Source organism: Schistocerca gregaria, chromosome 11 (assembly GCF_023897955.1).
Source record: "Schistocerca gregaria isolate iqSchGreg1 chromosome 11, iqSchGreg1.2, whole genome shotgun sequence".
In the NCBI taxonomy this organism is placed as follows: Eukaryota; Metazoa; Arthropoda; class Insecta; order Orthoptera; family Acrididae; genus Schistocerca; species Schistocerca gregaria.
This window is the reverse complement of record NC_064930.1, coordinates 91510968-91535045: the sequence shown is the minus strand read 5'-3', so window position 1 is coordinate 91535045 and position 24078 is coordinate 91510968. Positions and strand designations below refer to the sequence as shown.

The 24078-nt window shown below is 43.9% G+C and overlaps 1 protein-coding gene across 1 annotated transcript in view; it reads right to left on the bottom strand.

Annotated features, from left to right (window-relative positions):
• Positions 1-475: 475 nt before the first annotated feature.
• LOC126294953 (ankyrin repeat domain-containing protein 65-like) overlaps positions 476-24078 on the bottom strand; it is a 110428-nt gene continuing 86825 nt past the window's right edge. The window contains exons 5-6 of the mRNA XM_049987173.1: positions 20030-20179; positions 476-1049 (exon numbers count right to left, since the gene is read on the bottom strand). Coding sequence (XP_049843130.1) covers positions 539-1049; positions 20030-20179 — 661 coding nt within the window. The 3' untranslated portion in view covers positions 476-538. The remainder of the gene's footprint in view (positions 1050-20029; positions 20180-24078) is intronic.

The window sequence follows — 24078 nt, the reverse complement described above, 5'->3', positions numbered from 1 at the left end:
TGAAATTTACAGCAGTTTCGCTTAGCACCTATGCTACTCCTACCAAGTACTTTTCAGTAATTATGTATTGTAGAGACCTGGTGTATTTTTCGGATTCTCTTGTTTTTTCGAGAATGGATTCTTTCTTCTGACGACTTGCATTACTTTGTAAATATCTTACATTGTTAGTCTTGTCTGAGTTGGGTTGGGTTCATTTGGGGGAAGAGACCAACCAGCGAAATCATTGGTCTTATCATATGAGGAAGCTAGTCAGCCGTGCCCTTTCAATGGAACCATCCCAGAATTTGCCTGAAGTGGTTTAGGGAAATCGCAGAAAATCTAAATCAGGATGGCCGGATGTGGGACTGAACCATCGTCCTCCTGAATGCGAGTCCAGTGTGCTAACCACTGCACCACCTCCTTCAGTCTCTTCTTCTGATGTTAGTGGAGTAGTTAGATGTAGATCGAAAATACAGTTACAAAGAATGACTGCTGATTTAACATTTTGTATGGTTTATTTTAAAGAGAAGGAGAAATCATGTATTAACGCTTGCTTTATTTAGTACACATCACAATCGTTTGTTGGAATGCTAGATAGGATTTCTACCATCCATTGTCGCTTGTTCACTCTTGCCAAGTCGAGCGCGGTATTCCCTGCGTCCTCCGTGGCGTCCCTATCGGCCCCTGCCTCCAGCAGCGCCTTCGCCGCCTCTGTGTGACCGTAGGGTGCCGCCCAGTGCAGCGGCGTCCTACCCCACTGGTCCCTGGCATCGACGTCGGCGGAGGCCGCCGCCAGCAGCCGCACCACTGCCGCATGGCCTTTCCAGGCAGCCAAATGTAGAGGCGTGTGCCCCGCGTCGCTCCTGGCATCCACTTCTGCCCCATTCCCGATCAGACACCTCACCATACCCGTGTGTCCCTGCATCGCTGCATAGTGCAGAGCGGTCCACGTGGTCCATGGTCTCTGCCCCACATCAGCACAAGCCCAAAGCGGCACCTGCACTTCCTCCACTGACCCCTGTCTACCTGCCTGGAGCAGCACCTTCCTGTTCATCTCTGGAGGAAGGGTCCTGCAAGAAACAGACAAGTTCTCGTATTTTTCTCCACATATACACTGTTATGAGGTAAACTAGAACGATAAAAAGAACACTGAAAAGTAATGAATCTTCAAAATTTCCCCCTCTATCATATATTACAGAATAGTGGAAAAGTGTCTCTCCATTGAAGTACAGATACACAACTGCATCATCCTCACAAAGCTTCACTAACTCACCATAAGAAAGTCTTACATTCCATCACTCCGCAAATTCAGACAATATACCTTTTCCCACATTGATTCCTGGTTGTGAATTCCTATGAGCTCAGGATGCTACTGTTAATCAGTGATTGCACTTCACTGAAAGAGATGATTCATGCGGACTCTACATTTCCTCTATACTGAGCATATCATCCAAACACTAGCAAATGCAACGAAAAAAATCACTTATTTCTGTATTTAAATAAAATTTTGAGTCTGTTTACTAGAAAATTTACTGGCACAGCCACTTCAAACAGAGAAAGCTAAAATTTCTCAGTAACGCTTTTAGACGAAATATTTCAGGTATAGCTATGACACTAACTCGATTCCCCGGCCCCTACACACAAACACATTTGGTGGCACATGCACATGAGGGGGTGCACATACACAGATAAAGGTGTCTGCAGAGTTAACAAGCAAGCACACATGCAATCAGCACACACTCAGATACACATGCACAAATGCAGTCACTCACACGCACACACACACACACACAACACACACACACACACACACACACACACACACCACACCCATTCTTACCTCATGTTCTTGTGGGTGCGATGCAAAGCAGCTGAGAAGCCTGCAGTATATGAGACAAAATGAATGCTTCATCTACAGACCCTAAGTTAATCTAGAAGAAGGTATTTGCGACCATTATGTCGTTGTGGCTTATGGCAGTGAAAGTTGCAAAAAAAAACGAAGGAACAAAGTAGAGTTTTATTGTTTGGGAAAGCAAATAAAAGTGTCATTAATGAATATCTTCATAGTCAGCTGCAATCATTCACTGCGAGACACAAATATATTGATCATATTTGGTCAGAATTTAAAGGTATTGCCCACCACATGTGTATTGCTCCTAGCAAATATATAGGGGAGGGAAAGGGTGCACCTTGGTACAACAAACAAATTAGAAAGCTGCTGAAAAAGCAGAGAATTTTGCATAGTCGTTTTAAACTTAGTCACTGCCCCACTGACAAACAGAAATGATGTAAAAGGAAATTAGTTGTCAAAAGATCAATGAGAGATTCTTTTAATGAACTTGAAAGCAGTATTTTATCAGCAGATTGTAAAAATAACACCAAAAAATTTTGGTCGTACGTAAAATCTATGAACGCTACAAACAATTCAATATTTTCACTTGCTGACAGTACAGGTAATGTAACGCATGATGGTTAACAGAAGGCCGAAATTCTAACCCTAGCTTCCAAATACTCGTTTATGGTAGACGACTGCAGCATCATTCCCCCTTTCAATTGTCGAAGAAAAGCAAGGATGGCTGACATATTGTTTAGTGTAGATGGGATTGTACAATGGTTAACATCCTTAGACGCCAGGAAGGCACTGGGCCAGAAGGTATCCCCGTAAAATAATGTGTTGACTATGCTCCAAGTATACCACAATTCTTATCCATAATCTATCAGAGATAATGGGAATAGAGGAACATTCCATGGGACTGGAAGACTGCCCAGGTCATAGCAATCTATAAAAAGGGTAGAAAATGTGATGCACATAAGTGGCAAATTTCACTGACATCTATTTGTTGTAGAATCATGGTACATATTTTATGTTCAAACATAATGAACTTTCTAGACTCTGAGAAGCTCGTCTGCAGAAACCACCACGGTGTCAGGAAACATCGGTCATGCGAGACACAGCTGGACCTCTTTGTTCATTATACACAGCAGGCTCCCAGGTTGATGTCATATTTCTCGACTTTCGAAAGGCGTTTGACTCAGTGCCGCACTGTTGCTTGCTACAAAAAGTGTGCACTTACAATCTGTCAAGTGACATATGCGGTTGGATAGAAAGTTTTCTAACAGACAGGGAGCAGTATGTCATCCTGAATGGGGTAACTTCAACAGAAACAAGAGTAATTTCAGGTGTGCCCCAAGGCAGCGTAATAGGTCCTCTGCTTTTTACGATTTGCATAAACGATCTGTTTGATGGTATTGACAGTGGCCTTAGACTGTTTGCCGATGATGCTGTAGTCGACAGCAATGTAGTATCACACGAAAGTTGTGAACAAATAAATAAGGATTTGCAGAAAATAAATGCATAGTGTAATGAGTGGCAGTTACCTCTCAATATTAGTAAGTGTAACCTAATGCGTATAACAAGGTGAAAATCCCCATTAATGTATGAGTACAAAATAAACGCCCAGTCTTTGGAAGTGGTAATATCCGTCAAGTATCTTGGTGTGGCTGTTCGAAATGATCTCAAATGGAATTATCTGATTACACAAGGAACGGTCAAGGCGGTCTCTAGATTGCAGTTTATTGGTACATTCCTTTAACGGTGCAGCCCTTCAACAGCAGAAGTGGCTTCCAATATGTTAGTTCGTCCAGTATCGTTCATCTGTATGGGACCCTTACCAGTTGGGTCTGATTCAAGAGATTGATAAGGTCCAAATGAGAGCGGCAAGATTCGTGACTGGTGCAGTGAGCAGCCGCTGGAGCGTTACAAGTCTGATAGAAAGTTTGAAGGGGAATACACGACGAGCTAAACGGAAGGGGCTGCTCACTAAATTCCGAAAACCGATCTTCGCCCAGGATGTAGACCTTATATTATTACCACCTACTGTCAAATCCCTCAATGATCACCATTTGAAGGTAAGGGAAATTAGGGGTCTCACAGAGGCGTTCAATCATTTCTCCCTCGCGCGATCTGGGTGTGGAATAGAGGGGGGGGGGGGGGGGGGAAATATGACTTTGCCGCGAATTGTGCACTCTGCACACACCGCTTGGTGGTTGGCGGATTATATATATGTGTATATGTGGATGTACGTTACAGTCCGAAATATTGATCTAAGTAAAGCCCAGTTTCCTGGACACACTGTCCACCTCACAATGCTGATGTATACTTGCACACCATTTCATTTGCGTGTGACAGCATCACTATAATGTGGCTAAGAGACAACGCCGATATTCTGATGTTGAAGACAGTGTGTTGCATGCACACAGGAGTAGAATGCAACAAAATTCCTTATATGTTAAAGAACATTAATAACAAGTAGATTGTCTCATTCTGTCAAGTAAGACGTTACGGCGGATAAAAACGATTTCCAACAGTCGATCCGGCACTAACCCTCTTTTTCTACAAACGTAATCCAGTTCATATACTCAAAATAAACCTTAATACTCTGACAGATGTGTGAGACGCTCCTTGATCTCTCCTATGGAATGAAGAAACACCAAATGAGAATTCTGAATTACCATAAAATCGCTAACAGCCAGCATTTGATTTTGACCCACACAGTGCTACACTAGGCTTGGACTTGGTCAAGGTGCTTCCCTTTGCCAGCTTTTGGTTTGTGCACCGGTTCACACATACCCACAGTTTGATGTGGAATTCTCGGAAGATGCCACAGTTTTAAAGCACATGGAGCTCTGACAGCGGTCTAGAGATTGAAACAGTACAACAAAAGGGAAGGGAGTGCACTTGTACACTAAACTACACAGCAACCAAGGTTATCCACATTCAGACATTTGGCTGTCACTACTCGTGTTGTAAGGAACCTGATGCAAGCTGATTACGATTACTGACATTGTAAGAACCACGTCATTCCCTATTCTTTCTATTAGCGCACATTTTATGGAACTATTGCTTTATTATCAGCTGGCTGCCTCACTATCACTTCCAGTGCAAGAACTTCCCTGCTGCTGTACAACACATGTTGCTGATGGCAGAGCTACTGGAAGCCTGTATTCTCCTAGGGCAGTTACATATGCACATCTGTGCCTCAGTGTTTTTGGCCATATAAACGTGGAAAGGGCATGTCGTCTTCAGTGGGAGGAGATACTGGGTTGTGTATGTGTGGTTGCTGGTTCCAACAGTGACGTCAACCTGTAAAGGTGTCCCTGAGGCGCAAACTGAGGACAACATCCTTATACATCCAAGTGATCTGCGACAGGACGTGGTGTGCCAGTCAGTCTGGTGAATGGGGTTCCTGGCACTGACGTCAGTAGCTACAATGAACGACTTGTAGTCCTCACGAATTATTACGCTTTCCACATGGAAATCTATCAGTTTCTCAGAAACCACTCTTCAATTTTCCTCTAACACAACATATACAGGGTGGTCCATTGATCGTGACTGAGCCAAATATCTCACGAAATAAGCGTCAAACGAAAAAACTATAAAGAACGGAACTTGCCTAGTTTGAAGGGGGGAACCAGATGGCGCCATGGTTGTCTCGCTAGATGGCGCTGCCATAGGTCGCCCGGATAGCAACTGCGTTTTCTTAAATAGGAACCCCCATTTTTATTGCATATTCGTCTAGTGCGTAAAGAAATATGAATGTTTTAATTGGACTAGTATTTTATTCGCTTTGTCACAGATGGCGCTGTAATAGTCACAAATTTATATGTACGTGGTATCACGTAATATTCTGCCAGTGTGGACGGTTTTTGCTTCGTGATACATTACCCGTATTAAAATGGACCATTTACCAATTGCGGAAAAGGTCGATATCGTGTTGATGTATGGCTTTTGTGATCAAAATGCCCAACAGGCGTCTGCTATGTATGCTGCTCGGTATCCTAGACGACATCATCCAAGTGTCTGGACCGTTCGCCGGATAGTTACGTTATTTAAGGAAACAGGAAGTGTTCAACCACATGTGAAAAGTCAACCACGACCTGCAACAAATGATGATGCCCAAGTAGGTGTTTCAGCTGTTGTCGCGACCAATCCGCACATCAGTAGCAGACAAATTGCGCGAGAATCGGGAATCTCAAAAACATCGGTGTTGAGAATGCTACATCAACATCGGTGGCATCAGTACCATATTTCTATGCACCAGGAATTGCATGGCGACGACTCAACGTCGTGTACAGTGCTGCCACTGTGCTCAAGAGAAATTACGGGACGATGACAGATGTTTTGCACGCGTTCTATTTAGCGATGAAGCGTCCCTCACCAACAGCGGTAACGTAAACCGGCATAATATGCAGTATTGGACAACGGAAAATCCAGTGGAACATCAGCGACCTCGGCGGGTTAATGTATGGTGCGGCATTATGGGAGGAAGGATAATTGGCCGCATTTTATCTATGGCAATCTAAATGGTGCAATATATGCTTATTTCCTACGTAACGTCCTACCGATGTTACTACAAGATGTTTCACTGCATGACAGAATTATGACGTACTTCCAACATGATCGCTGTCCGGCACTTAGCTCGCGTGTGGTTGAAGAGGTATTGAATAGCATATTTCGTGACAGGTGGATTGGTCGTCGAAGCACCATACCGTGGCCCGCTCGTTCACCGGATCTGACGTCCCCGCATTTCTTTCTGTGGGGAAAGTTGTAGGATGTTTGCTATCGTGATCCACCGACAACACCTGACAACATGCGTCACCGCATTGTCAATGCATGTGAAAACATTACAGAAGGCGAACTACTCACTGTTGAGAGGAATGTCGTTACACGTATTGCCAAATGTATTGAGGTTGACGGACATCATTTCGAGCATTTATTGCATTAATGTGATATTTACAGGTAATCATTCTGTAGCAGCATGGGTTCTCAGAAATGATAAGTTCACAAAGGTACATGTATCACATTTGAACAACCGACATAAAATGTTCAAACGTACTTACATACTGTATTTTGATTTAAAAAACCTACCTGTTATCAACTGCTCGTCTGAAATTGTGAGCCATATGTTTGTGACTATTACAGAGCCATCTATTACAAAGCAAAAAAAGTGGTCCAACTAAAACATTCATATTTCTTTACGTAGTACACGAATGTAATAAAAATGGGGGTTCCTATTTAAAAAACGCAGTTGATATCCGTTTGACCTATGGCAGCGCCATCTAGTGGGCCAACCATAGTGCCATCTGGTTTTACCCCTTCAAGCTAGACAAGTTTCGTTCTTTGAAGTTTTTTTGTTTGACGCTTATTTCATGAGATATTTGGCTCAGTCATGATCAATGGACCACCTTGTATATGAACTTCATTAATAGCAGTGATACACTCCAGAATACTATCTGCCTCTACATGTGACTTGCTACTGTGCCACATTTTGGATTGCTGTATGTACAATTTTTAATAGGACACTGGTTAAACTTATGATTTAGTTAGAAAAATACCACCCACATCAGGTAAGGAAAGAAATTTGTTATACACGTTTTCTTTATGACATGTGGTGTGTGTGTAAAAAACACACCACATGTCATAAAGAAAGCGTGTAAACTGTGTGAGGATGAATCACTACGATTCGAAACCGGTAACGGTATCCTTTGAATAAAAGGACTGAAAGTAAATTTGTGGCTGGTTGCTGTCCTGAGAATGTTTTTTGACAAAGGAACGTCTACTAAATATCTAGGCATAATGTAGCAAACTGATATGAAATGAAACGAGAACGTGAGGACAGTATTATAGGAAACTGTTCCTCACCTGTAAAGGGGACTGTGTATATAACACCAGCTCAACAAATTCTTGAATACTGCTCTAGTGTTTTGGATGCCCACCACGTTATATTAAAGGAAGTCATCTAAGCAATTAATGGGCGTGGTGCTAGATTTGTTAATGGTAGTTTCGATCAACACACAAGTATTGTGGAGATGCTTCGAGAACTAAAAGGGCAATCCCTGAAGCGAAGAGGACTCATTTTCCGCGAAACACTAAAGAGGAAATGTAGAGAACAACTTTTTTAACCTAACTACACATCGGTTCTACTGCTCCCAACGTACATATTCCGATAGGATCACGAAGGAAAGCTAATAGAAATTATGGCTCTTATGGATGGTAGTGCACAATCGCTTATACCTCGCTCCATTTGTGAGCAGACCTGGAAGGATATGACTAATACTACTGGAACATGGTGTCTTACGCTTTGCGCCATATGGTTACCAGTGGAGTATGTATATAGATGTAGATTGATGTACATGTACAATATGTGATGAAAAGCATGCAAACACTGCCAAAAGTATACGTTTTTCATACTAGGGGCATTGTGCTGCCACCTGTTTCCAGGTACTCCATATTAGCGACCTCAGTAGTCATTTGAGATCATGAGAGAGCAGAACGTGGCGCTCTGCAGAACTCACAGACTTCGAAAGTGGTCAGGTGATTGGGTGTCATTTGAGTCATACGTCTGTATGCGAGATTTCCACACTCCTAAACATCCCTAGGCCCACTGTTTCCGATGTGACAGTGAAGTGGAAACGTGAAGGGACACGTACAGCACAAAAGCGTACCTGCCGACCTTGTCCAAGCTGTATCAGGATCCACAGCAAGTACTATGACAGTTAGGTGGGAGGTGAAAAAACTTGAATTTCACTATCGAGCGGCTGCTCATAAGTCACACATCATGCCACTAAATGTCAAACGACGCCTTGCTTGGTGTAAGGAGCGTAAACAAGGACAATTGAATAGTGTAAAAACATTGTATGGAGTGAAGAATCACGGTACAGAATGTGGCGATCCAACGGCAGGGTGTTGGTATGGCGAATGCAACGTGGAAGTCATGTACCAGGGTGTGTAGTGCCAGCAGTAAAATTCGGAGACAGTCGTGTTATGGTGTGGTCGTGTTTTTCATGGTGGGGGCTTGAACCCCTTGTTGTTTGCTTCGCACTATCACAGCACAAGGCAACATTGATATTTTATGCAGCTTCTTGCTTCCCACTGTTGAAGAGCACTTCGGCGATGGCGATTGCACCTTTCAAGACGATCGAGCACCTGTTCAGAACGCTCGGCCTATGGCGGAATGATTACACGATAGTAACATATCTATAATGGGCTGGTGTGCACAGAATCCTGACCTGAATCCCACAGAACACCTTTGGGATGTTTTGGAGCGCCCACCTCGTGGCAGGCCTCGCCGACCGACATCGATATATCTCTTCAGTGTAGCACTACGTGGGGAATGGGCTGCTATTCTGCAAGAAACCTTCCAGCACCTGATTGAACCTGTCTCTTTCGAGAATGTAAGCTGTCACCAAGGCTAAGGGTTGGCCAACACCATATTGAATTCCAACATTGCCGGTGGAGGGCGCCACGAACTTGGAAGTCGTTTTGAGCCAGGGGCCCGGCTACTTTTGATCACATTGTCTAGATATCAACTCATTAGAACTACAGTGGCTAATATGTATGACATGATGGTGAAATATGGAGATGTATTTTGTATCTCGCGCCACTCTATGAAGTTGTTGAAAAGAAAAGTTTACTGAACAACATTATGAGTATAATGGAAGTCGCTATTCAAAAGTAATCACCAGAGGCCTACCACAAGTATCCCACTGTTTCACGAGCCGAATGATTTCCTGGTTCAGGACTTCCTACGGCTGCGACAGGAGCCAGTCATACGCTTTGCCCTTCAACTCATTGTTAGAGTTGAAACGCTTTCAGATTTTGTTTTTCTTTTTTTAGTGGTCCAAAGTCTTGGAAGGTGTAGGCCGACAGTGACCGAGGTGTAGGGCAGGTGATCAAGCTGCTTCCACATGAACTTGGCCATTACATTTCGTGTGATCTTGTTGACGTGTGACCTGCGTTACCGTCGAGCAGAATCGCTCCCTCCTGCAGCAGCCGAGGCTGTCTGTTCTGGATGGACTTGCGTAGGATACGTAGTGTCTCACACGTCACTATTAATGGTTTGTCCGTGTTCGACGGATTCAGTGAGTACCGGACCTCGAACATCGAAGACTGTGAACGTCACCTTGCCTGTTGACGGCACAACTTTGAATTCTTTTAAGGGGAGGAGATGACGTCACATTCGCACCCCTACAGGTATCATCACGTTTTCCCAAAGTGGCTGATGCATATTTCATCTGGTTTGGTTCTTACGACCCTTTGCATCATTTCATTTGAACACCCCTGACACAAATGACAACTGGCCATCATTTTTGTGAATTTATGTGATTGAGTTAAACTATCTACTAGAAAGATACGACATGGCAGTGAATGTGTAGTTCTGAAGAATATGGCTGGCTGAAAATTTTATGGAAGGGTCTTTCTCCACCTGCTGTACGGAGCATGATGAAGAAGTTTGTATCAGCTGGAGAAGTGGGCGTCGCTCTGGTAAGAGGCCGACACCACCACAGGTGGTTGATGAAATCACTGTTGCTGTGGCAGACAACGGTGCACACAGTTCTTAATCGTTAGGCAGTCTTTGTCTTGTGTCATGAAAGTTTAACAGCCAGTGGTACCTACATGGAACGTGCTTCGAACCATTATCTGAGCATGAAGTTCCTCTGTATGGTGAACGCGTCACTGTTTGGTGTAGCCTCATGGCCATGTTCATCATTGGCCCGTTTCCTTTTTGAACAGGCTGGCGCTCAAGGACCAAAGACATGCAGTGTCACTGGCCAGCATTCCTGCAATACGTCTCACCAGCACGTCATACCCGCCCTACAGGAGAGAGATGCTTTGAACTCAACAGTTTTCATCCAAGATGGGACCCTAGCGCACATCACTCGTGAAGTTCACCTGCTTCTCCGAAACATCCTTGGAAATGGTCAAATTATCATACGATCGTTCCCAAATGCTTCGCCGGCACGATCACTTGATTTCTGGTTGCGGGGTTACCTGAAGGACAGAGTTTACCAGGGGAACGTTCAGACTTGTGCTGACCTGAAGCGAAGCATTTCAAAGGTGAGAGCCACCATATCTATGAACATGCTTCGTTTTGATGTTCAGAATGCAGTACTGTGCTTTGAGACTCTTATAGACACTGATGGGTACCATATTGAGCACCTTTTGCAGATGTTATGGTACTGGTATGTAATGGTTTGCTCTAGCGTAGCAGCACATTAAAAGTGTTTGAATTAAAGGTGAATTTGCGTTATTTCTCTGCTCCACGTCCAACCAAGTATGGTCCTCGTTTCTTTAATTAGTTTCTGTATTGTAACATGTTGAATAGGGAAAGTCTAATTATAACCACCCAGTACATAAATGATGTGGGAGTGCAGGCTGTGGACACATGGTTGATTACATGTGGACCTTTGGGTCATGCTTAGGTAGCATAATGGCAACCACCCGCGATAAGGGGGAATTCCGGGTTTGAGTCGCGGTATGCTACAAATTTTCGTTTTCATTCCATCATAGAACTAATGGTTGTCCATATTCGCAACTGCAAATACATTTCATACGTATCAAGTACTTGCTGACTCCCCACGTTACTGGGTGGTCAGCGAAACAGACTGTCAATCCTAAGGGCCCAGGTTCGATTCGCGGCTGGGTGGGAGACTTTTTTTTTTCCTCTCGGGGACTGGGTGTTGTGCTAATCATCATCATTTCATCCCCATCGACTCGCAAGTCGCCGAAGTGGCGACAAATCGAAAGACTTGCACCAAACGAGCGGTCTACCCGACGGGGGCCCTCGTCACACGACATCTAATTACCAGCTAGGTCTATGACCAAAAAGGCATTTAACTAATGGACCACTATCATTATCAGTATCGTTATAACTTATGAGTCGTCAGGAGTCAGTGTTTACTGCAGAATTATCACCAAAAATGTCACATCGACAGAAATGACTCCTCCCAGCAATGTTACACGCAACTGACGCGGAAGCACGTATTGAAACATTAAAAGGACACATGGTGTCTGCGTGAAAAGGGTTCATCACGAGAAATCTCACGACATCAGCTAGCTGATCAACAACAAGGGATATGTCTAAGCGACAGAAACAAAAACAACTACGGAATAATCCCAGATCATGGAACTGGTTTTAACTTCCTCCGTCCCTACTAACTTCCGTATTTTCTCATTCCAGTTCACATCACTTTGCCCAATTGTCCCTTGATATTTAATCGATGTCCCTTTCTCAGCCAGCATCCACATTGATACTGTGCTCTTGCATTAACACATGCTTTTCTAGCTGCTATTCGTCACATCAAATAAAAATTATTTCTAAGCCATTTTGTATATTCCTGCAGGCATTATGCGATGACACTTTCCCATACACTACAGTCTCATCAACGCACAATGGTAGATTGCTGCTGTCAGATCACTTACATATAAGGAATACAAAAGCGGTCCCATCACACTTCCCTGAGGCTCTCCTAACTGTAGCCTCGTCTCTGCTGAAAACTAGCAGTCGAGGTCAACACAACTGGTCAGCTCTTTTTACCCTTCTTCTACACAAGAGTCACCGGTGCTTCATTCCAGTCCCTCGTGACTTCGATGTGGAAGAGCGATTGGTGATAAATGCGAGTGAATTAAAGGGACAATAAAATGAAGTACTCGCTGTAAAGTTCCATCTAGACCTGGCGACTTGCTTGTTTTCAACCCTTTCAGCTGATTCAGTACAGCGGGGGTGGCTATTACTACGACCTCCATACGGGTATCTGAGTGCCTTCAAACGACAATATGTCAATATAATCTCCCTGTGTCGCTGATATCATGTACGCGAAATTTAAAACTTTGGCTTTCATTTTACTCTCATTTGTTGGGACATCGTACCTGTCAATGAGTGATTCGATTGAAACCCTCGACCCATTCAATGATTACACTTAGTCCCAACTTCAATCATGTACTGTGTTAGATCTTTCGCTAAGACCTGGCTGTGGAGTTCGTTGTGTGCTTCGTACGTCTGACAGACACATGAATTGCTACTAAATTTGGGTTGTTGGCATTGTTGCGTTCTTTTTCGATCACTCTGCCCTCGCTCTGCAGTTTTCGAGTTTTATTATCCAACCATGGTTGGTCTTTTACACCCTTAATGCATTTATAGGCACATTTACGATTTTTACGGAAACCAAATGGTAGTTATGAGAGTCGAGGGGCATGGAAGAGAAGCAGTCGTTGGTAAGGGAGTGAGACAGGGTTGTAGCCTATCCCTGACGGTAATCAATCTGTGTACTGAGCAAGCAGTAAAGGAAACAAAAGAACAATTTGAAATAGGAATTACAATTCATGGAGAAAAAATAAAAACTTGGAAGTTTGCCGATGATATTGTAATTCCGTCAGAGACAGAAAAGGACCGAGGAAGATCAGTTGAACGAAATGGACAGTGTCTTGAAAGGAGGATATAAGAGGAACATCAACATAAGCAAACCGAGAATAACGGAAAGCAGTCGAATTAAATGAGGGGGTGGTGAGGAAATTAGACTAGGAAATGAGAAGATATAGAATGTAGACCCGGCAATGGCAAGGAAAGGGAGTCTGAAAAATAAAAATTCGTGAACGTCGAGTAAAGATTTAAGTGTCAGGAAGTCTTTCGTGTGGAGTGTATGTAAGTGGAACATAGACGATAAATAGTTGATACAAGAAGATAGTAGTAGCTTTTAAAATGAGTTGGTATAGAAGAATGCTGAAGATTAGATGGGTAGATCATGTGACTAATGCTGAGAAGAGTAATTTGTGGCACAACTTGACTAGAAGAAGGTTTCGTTGTTAGGACATGCGCTGAGGCATCAAAGGATCAGCAATTTAGTACTGGACGGAAGCGTGGAGGGTAAAAATGGTAGAGGGAGACCAAGAGATGAATACACTAAGCAAATTCAGAAGGATGTCGGTTGTAGTAGTTACACGGAGATGAAGAAGCTTGCACAGGATCGAGTAGCATGGAAAACTGCATCAAAATAGTCTTGGGACTGAAGACCACAACAAGAACAACACCTCCCTTGCACGATTTACTGTCAGTCTACACTGTACTCATAATTCGTCTATGTCCATTTAATCGGAACTAAATAATGTCTGTTAATTATCTGAGTGGGATGTTAACAATTGTACTACTTAATGATCTGACCAGGTTAAATACTCTCCATATCTTCTTGATGAACTTCAGTTATCATTGGCGCTGCAATGACCTAATGATCGCAAGTATCATATCCCTACTGATACTAACCATAAGATCACACCCAACTTTAGTTTCGACATCTGAAATATTTCCATTGCTTGTGGGTGTTGAACCAGTAGCTGAAGACAGTTTTCAGAGAACATTTTCCAAACTACTTCACATACTATTCTGAACTTTGTAGGTTTAGATAGTCTCCAAATAACATTGCATGGTGTGGCTATTCCTGTACTACTGATCGTAGACATTCTTTGAATGATTCTACAAACGTTACAACTGAAATCGGTGACTGGTAACAACTTCCTCTGATTAACTTGAGTTCACATAGTTCGTTTACGTGGATCACGATAGCTTGACAGTTGGACTCCGTTCTGACTTCCGTCTACACAATATGGGGCTGATATTCTTTTTCAGAAGAGCTTTAGCCTGCTCTCTATTCGGTATCAGGGGCGGCTTCTGCATTGGTTTGCACTACCTTCAAGGAATACTTCTGTTTAACTCCGATTGCTTCTTTAGCTGCCCACATCTCGTGGTCGTGCGGTAGCGTTCTCGCTTCCCACGCCCAGGTTCCTGGGTTCGATTCCCGGGATTTTCTCTGCCTCGTGATGGCTGTGTGTTGTGTGATGTCCTTAGGTCAGTTAGGTTTAAGTAGTTCTAAGTTCTAGGGGACTGATGACCTAAGATGTTAAGTCCTATAGTGCTCAGAGCCATTTGAACAATTTTTTTCTTGAGCTTTCTACACAAATAAAATAAGTAGTGTGCCATTTATCATGTCTGAAGTGCCCATGCACTGAGCACCGAAAGCAGTGTAGGGGGACTAACATATGCTGACAGTGACTTGGGTTGCGCTGAGCTTGCAAATGTGGGCTTCCCAGAGTGGTCGAGCAGGGGGTGCGGATTATGGAGGCAATTTTTGGCAACTCTGTACTGGAGCCACATGGTAGTTGAAGGTGAAGCCAGGAGTATGCAGAGCAGCATTCGCTCGCAACATGTGAACGAGCATTACCTGGTTGTCACACAGCGAGTATGGCTGGATGGAGCTGCAAAATCCCTTGTGCTTCAAACATTCATTGCTATGAGCACCAGTTGAATCTCATTACGCTTAGAGCCGCCCCATTCTTAAAAAAAGAAAATGTGCGAATATTTTTCATCAGACTTCCGGGACTTCACAGCTCCTTTCCAGCAGTTCAAAGAAGGGCGCCCGTTCACAATTTCGACAAATTCACCTTGGCTGTCATATCGGAAACAGTGGACCTAGGGATGTGCAGAAGTGTGGAAATATAGTGTACAGATGTATGACACTAGTTGCACCCATTCACCCGAGCACTTTCGAAGTCTGTGAGTTCCATGGAGCGTCCCATTCTCCTCTCTCACGATGTCTAATTACTACTGAGGTCGCTGATATGGAGTACCTGGTTGTAAGTGGAAATACAAACGTATATTTTTGGTTGCATCTGGATATGTTTGACAACATAGTGTAGCTTATGTACTGAATGTGGCACTATTTTCGCCCGCCGGAGTGGCAGTGCGGTTCTAGGAGCTGCAATCTGGAGCCGAGCGACCGCTATAGACGCACGTTCGAATCCTGCCTGGGGCATGGATGTGTGTGATGTCCTTAGGTTAGTTAGGTTTAATTAGTGCTAAGTTCTAGGCGACTAATGACCTCAGAAGTTAAGTCGCATAGTGCTCAGAGCCATTTGGCACTAGTTTCACCAGATGATGGTTTTAGCTTGTGTGTCATCGATGGGTCTGTAGGACACACAGATGGTCAGATCTTAGTTGGTACATATCACTTTGTGTTATGCCGTGCCTGGTATCTAAAGGAAACAAAAAATAAATCTAAAGTACGAAGAAACTAAAAATGAAAACAGAAAAGGACATACTGTGCCAGATAACCAGAAAGACGACGTCGGTTTTGATCCAGTTATGGCATGTACCAAATTGTGGATAGTGGATGTACTGATAATGGTTTCATTGTCATTTCATTGTCATAGCTTAGTGTCATAGCTAATAGGGTGCCATCTGAGTGTAACCTATAACAATGAATACCCACAGCCAAGAGGTTCAGAGTGGTACAAACGTTTTAAGCAAGCAGACAATGATGTCACAGAAACACACGTTCTTTCTGCAGCCAACTGAGCGAATTTGGAAGGGGTCAAATTGTGTGTTTTGAGTGGCGGGACTGTCCTTTTAGAGAACTGCCACATGAGTTGGACGTACGGCACCAATTGCTTTCGATGCAGGTATCGGTAGTCAGCTGAATATTCTCACACTTATAGAGGAAGTCTTGGATGGCCATGCAGCTCAGACGCCCGTCTGGACTGTAGTATTGTACGGGCAGCAGCGGTGGATCGTGTAGCAACCACACTACAGATAAGACGTTTTGTGAGCCCATATGTGTCAACACTTACTGTTGTGAACTGATTATTAGCAGTGGGATTGCAGGCATGCACACCTCTAGCCCATCTTCCATTTGTGCTCACGATCGACATGCATATGCATGACTCGACTGGTGCTGTCGAAGGATCATTTGGAACATGGAATGGCGCATTGTGTTCTCCAGCGATGAAAGTGCATGCAAGGGTTGTTTGTTTGTGCATACAATATAGATCTTGTGAGTGCTACATTGTACAGTGAATTCGTCCAAGACACTCTGGTCCTACCCCAGATGTTATGGTCTAGGTTGTGACAAGTTGCAGTTCTCGTTCAGCTTACACGTTTCTGAAAGGGACGCTAGTCAGCACTCAGTATTAGTAGAACGTTGTTAGACCTTTTCTTTTTCCATTCTTGCATCAGGAATATGATGTGTTATTCCAACAGGACAATGCACACCAGCATGCTGCCTGTAAATCTCAGTATGCTCAGTTTTGTGTTCTGCCCACTCATCTACTATAGGGTGCCTAGGAAAGTTGCTTCCTCGGACCGCTAGACAATAATTCAACCAAATCGTATTAATAGAAGTTATTATAAAACTTACGAGATTGTTGCAAGCAAGGGGCGAAAGACGAACATAAGCAAACTCTTCAGTATACACAATTCGTAATACAAGTGAACGAATACAGTTTTTAAGTCACTGCTGCAGCATTTGTAGGTCGGCTCGAGTTCAACAGGTAGCCGGAGTGGCGCTTGTATTCTCCTTGTGTCGAGGGCACTCCTGTATCAGTGCTATACACCTGTCGGCGTGCTAATGTCTGACGCCGCCTCGCAGCCCTCTCTGCCATAACGTTCCTGGCTGATGCGCCGGCGCTTCATAATACGCCGAAGACAAGGAGCAACTTCCCTCCCGGCGTAATACCCAGAAAAATCTCCTATTGAGCAAGTGTGGGATATGATGGGACACGAAATGAATTACGAGACTCGTCAACTAACAACTCTTACAGAACTACACGAACAGGTCGAGCTGATGTGGCATAACATACCCCAGGACAGTATTCGCCATCTGTTCAGTTGACTGGACGCAAGAGTCAGCACCTACATTGGTGCTGTGGAGGCTAAACCATGTACAGATGTGCGTGTTTCACCGTGGTCGATACCTGGTACCACAGAATTCTCTGTGCTATCAATCTTTAACGGTAATCATCTCATGTACTCCATATGAACTGTTGCAACAATGAAGCTTGAACGAAATGGACACTTCTTAAGTGGTGCACTATTTTTCCCTGTAGTGTATTAGAAAAGTGATATATTATGAGAGGACGTTACCGTGTATGACGTCATTTCTTTGGGACTACAGGTTGTGTAGAAAGCGGTGAAGAACATCCAAGTGTTCTGAGAACACAATAGGATTGGGACCAATTGGGCCACTTTAAAGTGACAATTGCAATTAGCGCTACGTCTTTATCATAGTACTTTAATATTGCATGACAAAGTGAGTAGGCAGCAAATAAACAGGATCTCTTCAAATCATTACGCACAGATTTCGTATAATATAAAACAAACAAGGCAATAATTTGTCTTAAAGTAAGAATAAATGGCAGTTACCTCAATTTTTAACTGAGTGTCGAAACTGAACGCTGTTCACTCTATGAATCCAAAGAGGGAGGTAGAAACAAAAAAAAACTGGTAAGTAAATTTTTACCAGGCTCCTATTTCAAAATTCGTAATGCACTGCCAGACAAAAATTTGACTTACTTCCAGGGCGAAATTCAGTCATCAGCTGCAAATATATTATGTGGTGCTGTACAGGTTTCGATAAATTAATTTGTCATCTTGAGATGCATACAAAATTATGCATGCCATAGACCTTGGCTATACATTTATGGGAAGCATAAAATGTGTTTAAAATAATCACGCATAATATGTGCATTCCTAGGCATACCACGGCAGTATGCTTCTATGAAGGAGATATTGACATCTGCTAAACACACATAAAGTAAGTTTCTTTAATATTAAAGTTGTAAACATGGCTGCGTGGTCAGCGACCGTTTTCAAATTGAAATTAAAGCAATAAAACCCCTCGAACGCAAATACTGAGTCTTTTGACCTAATTTTGGCACCACTAAGAGTGCCTTCATCAGAAGTAAAACATTCAAACTTGCTTATAACGTAAGTACAAAAATTATGCGACATTTTTTTGTATAAGTGTAAGTACTGACTAACAGTACAAGAAAGAAACAGTTCTTACATGTGAGGTACAAAATAAATATGAAGCAATAAAGCTGTAGTCACAAAATCTTTGAAGTTGTATTTTTCTGTAATATACTTTTTATGCTTCGCATAAATGTAGAGTCAAGGTCTAACGATTTATAAAATCACTAATTTTGTAGGCTTCTGAAGATGACAAATTGATTTGTCGAAACCGGTAAAGCGTAATAAAACTTATTAGCAACTGGTGGCTGAATTTATCCTGAAAAAATAATGCTACAGTTGCTGAAAATTACAATCACAAATAAAATAAAAGAGAAAGTGATGCATCAAGAAGACTCGGCGCGATTTCAATATAACTTCATACACATACACATCATAAACAGGTATGTAATTAGTTGGAAGTGCAGTTCTCTGTGTGTGGCAGAATGGCTGGGAGTGTCTAGTACTGTTGTTCAATTTTTTGCATTGTTTCCTGGCCTGATAAGGTAGAAAAGTGGCGTAAACAGCGCCCACTGTTGAGCGAACTCTGAATGAGATGGTGATGTTGAGTATTCACATGAAACAGCATTATTGGCAACTGAGGGGTTTTAGAGAAGCTTTATTGCGAGTCTTCACTTGCCTTGCTGCTCGAATCCTACAATATCCAGCTTTTGGGCCATTAGAATGCGATGGGGCCCCGTGTTGAACTGCATGGGGGCGTCAGGGCAGGCTCTCCCGTCAACATTGATCAAATCGACCCTGTCAGACCACAAGGAGGTAGCATCGCTGAATGAACACAGTTTTAATCTGCCTGGATGTTTCATATCAGCCCGCAATCCACCCAGGCTGTGGCTAAGCCGTGTCTCTGCAATATCCTTTCTTCCAGGAGTGCTAGCTGGTCTTGCAAGTTATGCTGGAGAGCGTCTGTGAAGTTTGGAAGGCAGGAGACGAGGTACTGACGGAAGTAAATCTATGAAGACGGGTTGTGAGTCGTGCTCAGGTAGCTCATGTCAGCAAAAGACAAAGTGTTTTTTTTTGTAATGTGTGAAATCTTATGGGACTTAACTGATAAGGTCATCAGCCCCTAAGCTTACACACTAGTTAATCTAAATTATCCTAAGGACAAACACACACACCCAGGACTCGAACCTCCACCGGGACCAGCCGCACAGTCCATGCCTTAAACCACACTGCTGATCCCGCACGACAGACAAAGTTTCTGAGTTCGAGTCTCGACCTGGCACACAGTTTTAATCCGACACGAAATTTCAACACCCACATTTCACTGAGCCTAATGAAATATCCATTTTCATAACTGGTCATAACCCATATGCTGAATCACGAGAAAATGGAGAATCAAATGTATGACACTCAAACTTGAGACTGAACAAGTTCCACTGTGAAGGTGTAAAACGAGCACGTATAGAGACAGAACTCACCGTAGGAGAGAGACCGTGGAGTCACCCGTTGGGGGGGTGGTGTGGGCGGTTGTCGTCGGCGCAGTTGCGATAGGAGTCCTGCTGTGGTCGCCGTGGTCGCTGCGTGGCAGAGTGCTGGCTGCCAGTCTGCTCTCTGGGGTGGCTGCAACACTGTACAGAGACAAGCAGGTGTGGAGGTGTACTCACGTGGAGGACAGGTAGCAGCCGCCCATAGACAGTCCTACTGAGGGCTTGTCCAAACACAAAAAAAAATACAACACATGGTGTGAACGGCAATAGTCGCTCCACTAAGATGTACCATTGAGGTACAAGAATAATTATATGACATTTTTGGCTGCAAGGCCCCATCTGGGGAAGTTCAGCCGCCGAGTGCAAGTCTTATTTCAGTCATTCGTTTTGTAGGAAGCGGTAGTCAAGAGAGACTCTGTAGAATATGCTTCATGCAGACTTCTCCAGTTTGTAAGCCATCTATTCCGTATATGAGCTGCAGCCACTGCCAGTTCTATTCACGCTCTCGAGAAATGCAAACTACACTATGTGATCAAAAGTATCCGGACAACCCAAAAAACTTACGTTTTTCATATTAGGTGGATTGTGCTGCCACATCAGTGAAATCAGTAGTCATTAGACACCGTGAGACAGCTGAATGGGGCGCTCCACAGACCTCACGGACTTCGAGTGTAGTCAGGTGATTTGGTGTCACTTGTGTCACAATCTGTAGGCGAGATTTAAACACTCCTAAACATATCTAAGTGCACTGTTTCGAAGTGATATTAAAGTGGAAACGTGAAGGGACATGTACAGCACAAAACTGTACAGGCCGACCTCGTCTGTTCACTGACGGAGACTTCCGATAATTGAAGAGGGTCGTAATGTGTAATAGGCACATCAGACCATCACACAGAAATTGCAAACTGCATGAGGATCCACTGGAAGTACTATGACAGTTAGGCGGGAGTTGACAGAACTTGGATATCACCGCCTAACGACTGTTCACGAGCCTCACACCATGACGGTAAATGCCAAATGACGCCTCGCTTGGTCCAAGCAGCGTAAAAATTGGACGACTGTACAGTGGAAAAGCATTTTGTGGAGTGACAAATCACGATACACAACGTGGCGCTCCGATGGCAGGGTGTGGGTCCGTCAAATGACAGGCGAACGTGATCTGCCGACGTGTGTAATAGCAACAGTAAAATTCGTAGGCAGTTCTCTTACGTTCTGGTCATGTTTTTCGTGGAGGGGCTTGCGCCCCTTGTTGCTTCACCTGGGAATAACTCAGCACAGGCCTGCACTGATGCTTTGGGCATCCACTTGCTTCCCACTGTTGTAGACTAATGCTGGGATGACGTCTGCATCTTTCAATACGATCAACCACCTGTTCATAATGCACGGCCTGTGGCTGAGTGGTTACACGACAATAACATCCCTGTAATGGAGTGGCCTGTACGGAGTCCTGACCTGAATCCCTTAGAACACCTTTGCGATGTTTTGGAACGCCGAATTGGTGCCAGCAACATACATCTCACATACTGACTACGAGGAGGAAATTCGATAAACTAGAGCCATACAGATGCTGGCCGAACGACATCGATACCTCTCCTCAGTGGAGGACTCCATGAAGAATGGGCTGCCATCACTCAAGAAACCTTCCACCTCCCGATTGAATGCATGACTCTGAGAGTGGAAACTGTAATCAAGGCTAACACAAGATGGTGCAACACAATATTGAACTCCAGCATTACCGATGGAGGGTGCCCCGAACTTGTAAGTCATTTTCAGCAAGGTATCTGGATACTTTTGATCACATACCGTAAGTGTTAAAGAACGGACCCTGAAAATTATAGACGATTAACTCTAACATCATTTGGCTGAAGAATGCGTGAAACGCGCGGATTCCATAGTTACAGATTTCCGTGAAGCACCTGACACAGTGTCACAATGGCGACTGTCAACGAAGGTACAAGCATGAGGGATGGGTTCGCAGGTATTTGAGTCACTTGGAAACTTCTTAAGAAAGGAACCCAGTACGTTGTCCCCGACGGCGAGTTTGAGACGGTGATATTGTTAGGAGTGTACCAGAGAAGCACAATAAGGCCGCTGCTATGTTCTATGTACATAAAAGGTCTGGCGGACAGGGTAGGCTGCAGTCCGCGGCTGTTTGCTGATGAAGCCATGGCGTACGGGAAGGCACCTACTTTGAGTGAGTGTAGGAGGAGACAGGATGACCTGGATAGAGTTTCTAGTCGGTCTGATGAGTAGCGGCTGGATCTAAATGTAGAAACACATAGGTTGATGTGGATGAGTAGGAAAACCAAACACATAATGTTGGAATATAGTACTAGCAGTGTTCTGCTTGTCATGGTTACGTCGATTAAATATCTAGGGGTAACGTTGCAAAGCAATATGAAGTCGAATGAGCATGTAAAGAGTGTAGTATGGAAGGTGGATGGTTGACTTTGGTTTATTTGGCGAATTCTAGGAAAATGTGGTTCATGTGTAAAGGGGGAGTGTAGTGCTACCCATTGTTGAATACTGTTCGAGTTTTTGGGATCCACACCTGGTTAGATTGAAAGAGGACGTCGAAGCAATTCAAAAACGCTCTGCTAGATCTTTTACTGGTAGGCTCAAACAACACGCAAGTGTTACGGTGTTGCAAATGGGAGTCACTGTGAGGTAACACGACGTTCCTTCCGAGGAGCACTAGCGTGAAAAATTAAGAGAACCGATACTTGATGCTGATTGCAGAGTTATTCTATAGCTGCCAACGCACATTTGGCGTAACAACCGTGAAGACAAGAACAGAGAAAGCAGGGCTCATACAGAGGCACATGCACAGTCGTTTCTCCCTCGCTTTGTTTGCGAGTGGAACGGATGAAAACCCGACTGGTAGTGGTACAGGGTACCCTCCGCCACGTACCATTCGGTGGCTTGCGGAGTATGTGAATAGGTGTAGATAACTATTTCATGTCATTCCTTCCACACCTTTAGTAGCTGGAGAGCGAAAATATGGACTGCATGATTATTCTAAAATTTTGGTATATCTTATTTTACAGCCTCTGCCGTCAAACTTCTATGAGTAACTATCCCCAGCTACCATAAATGGATGACCACATAGGGAGAATCTTAATAAAATGTAACCCTTCCGCGAAAGAAGTGGCTTATAAGGCGCTTGTTCGCCCTCTTCTTGAGTACTGTTCATATATCTGCGATCCCTGTCAGGTAGACTTGATAGAGGAGGTAGGAAAGATCAAACGAAAAGAGCTGCGTTTCGTTACAGAATGGTTTAGGGGGCGAGAGAGCGTTACGGAGATGATTAACAAACTCCACTGTGAGACGTTACAAGACAGGCATTGTGCATCACAGAGAGATTTACTATTGCAATTTCGGGACAGCACTTTTCAGGAAGAGTTGGGCAATGTATTAATTCCTCCCATATACATCTCACATACTGACTACGAGGAGGAAATTCGATAAACTAGAGCTGGCCGACAAACATTCTTTGCACGCTCTATTCGCGAGTGGAACAGGGTTGGAGGGATCTGGTAGTGGTACCAAAAGTACCCTCCACCACACACCATTAGGTGGATTGCCGGGTATGATGTAGATGTAGAAGTATGGGGATTATTGTTCTTTTTATGATTCCAATTATGACAGCAGCAGCTGTCATAGAGTACTAATGCAAAATTCAGAGTCTTTCCAACTACATCATCACCCTACTAGCTGTCAGTTTCGGCTGGGGAGACTATGTTGACTCAGGTTCATCAACGTTGCAATGGTTTTTAACAGCAGAGCGCCCCTCCACCAGTCGTTATGCTGAGTGGGGCTGCAGTGCCTGCTGGACAAAGGTGCCTCCCACAGAGCGGCAACACTGGGGTCTCCTCCCCCCCTCCCCCCACTATGCTGACCGTTGTAGGAGCGCACCCAGCCACAGCACGCTGTCCCCACGCTCTGGGCAGGCTTGTTTTCCTGCCTTTGTATCGACAGTGGCAGTGGCTGCCATAGAGTGATCTACAGCGTTAAGGCAGTCTGCTGTGGGTTGTGGGCCC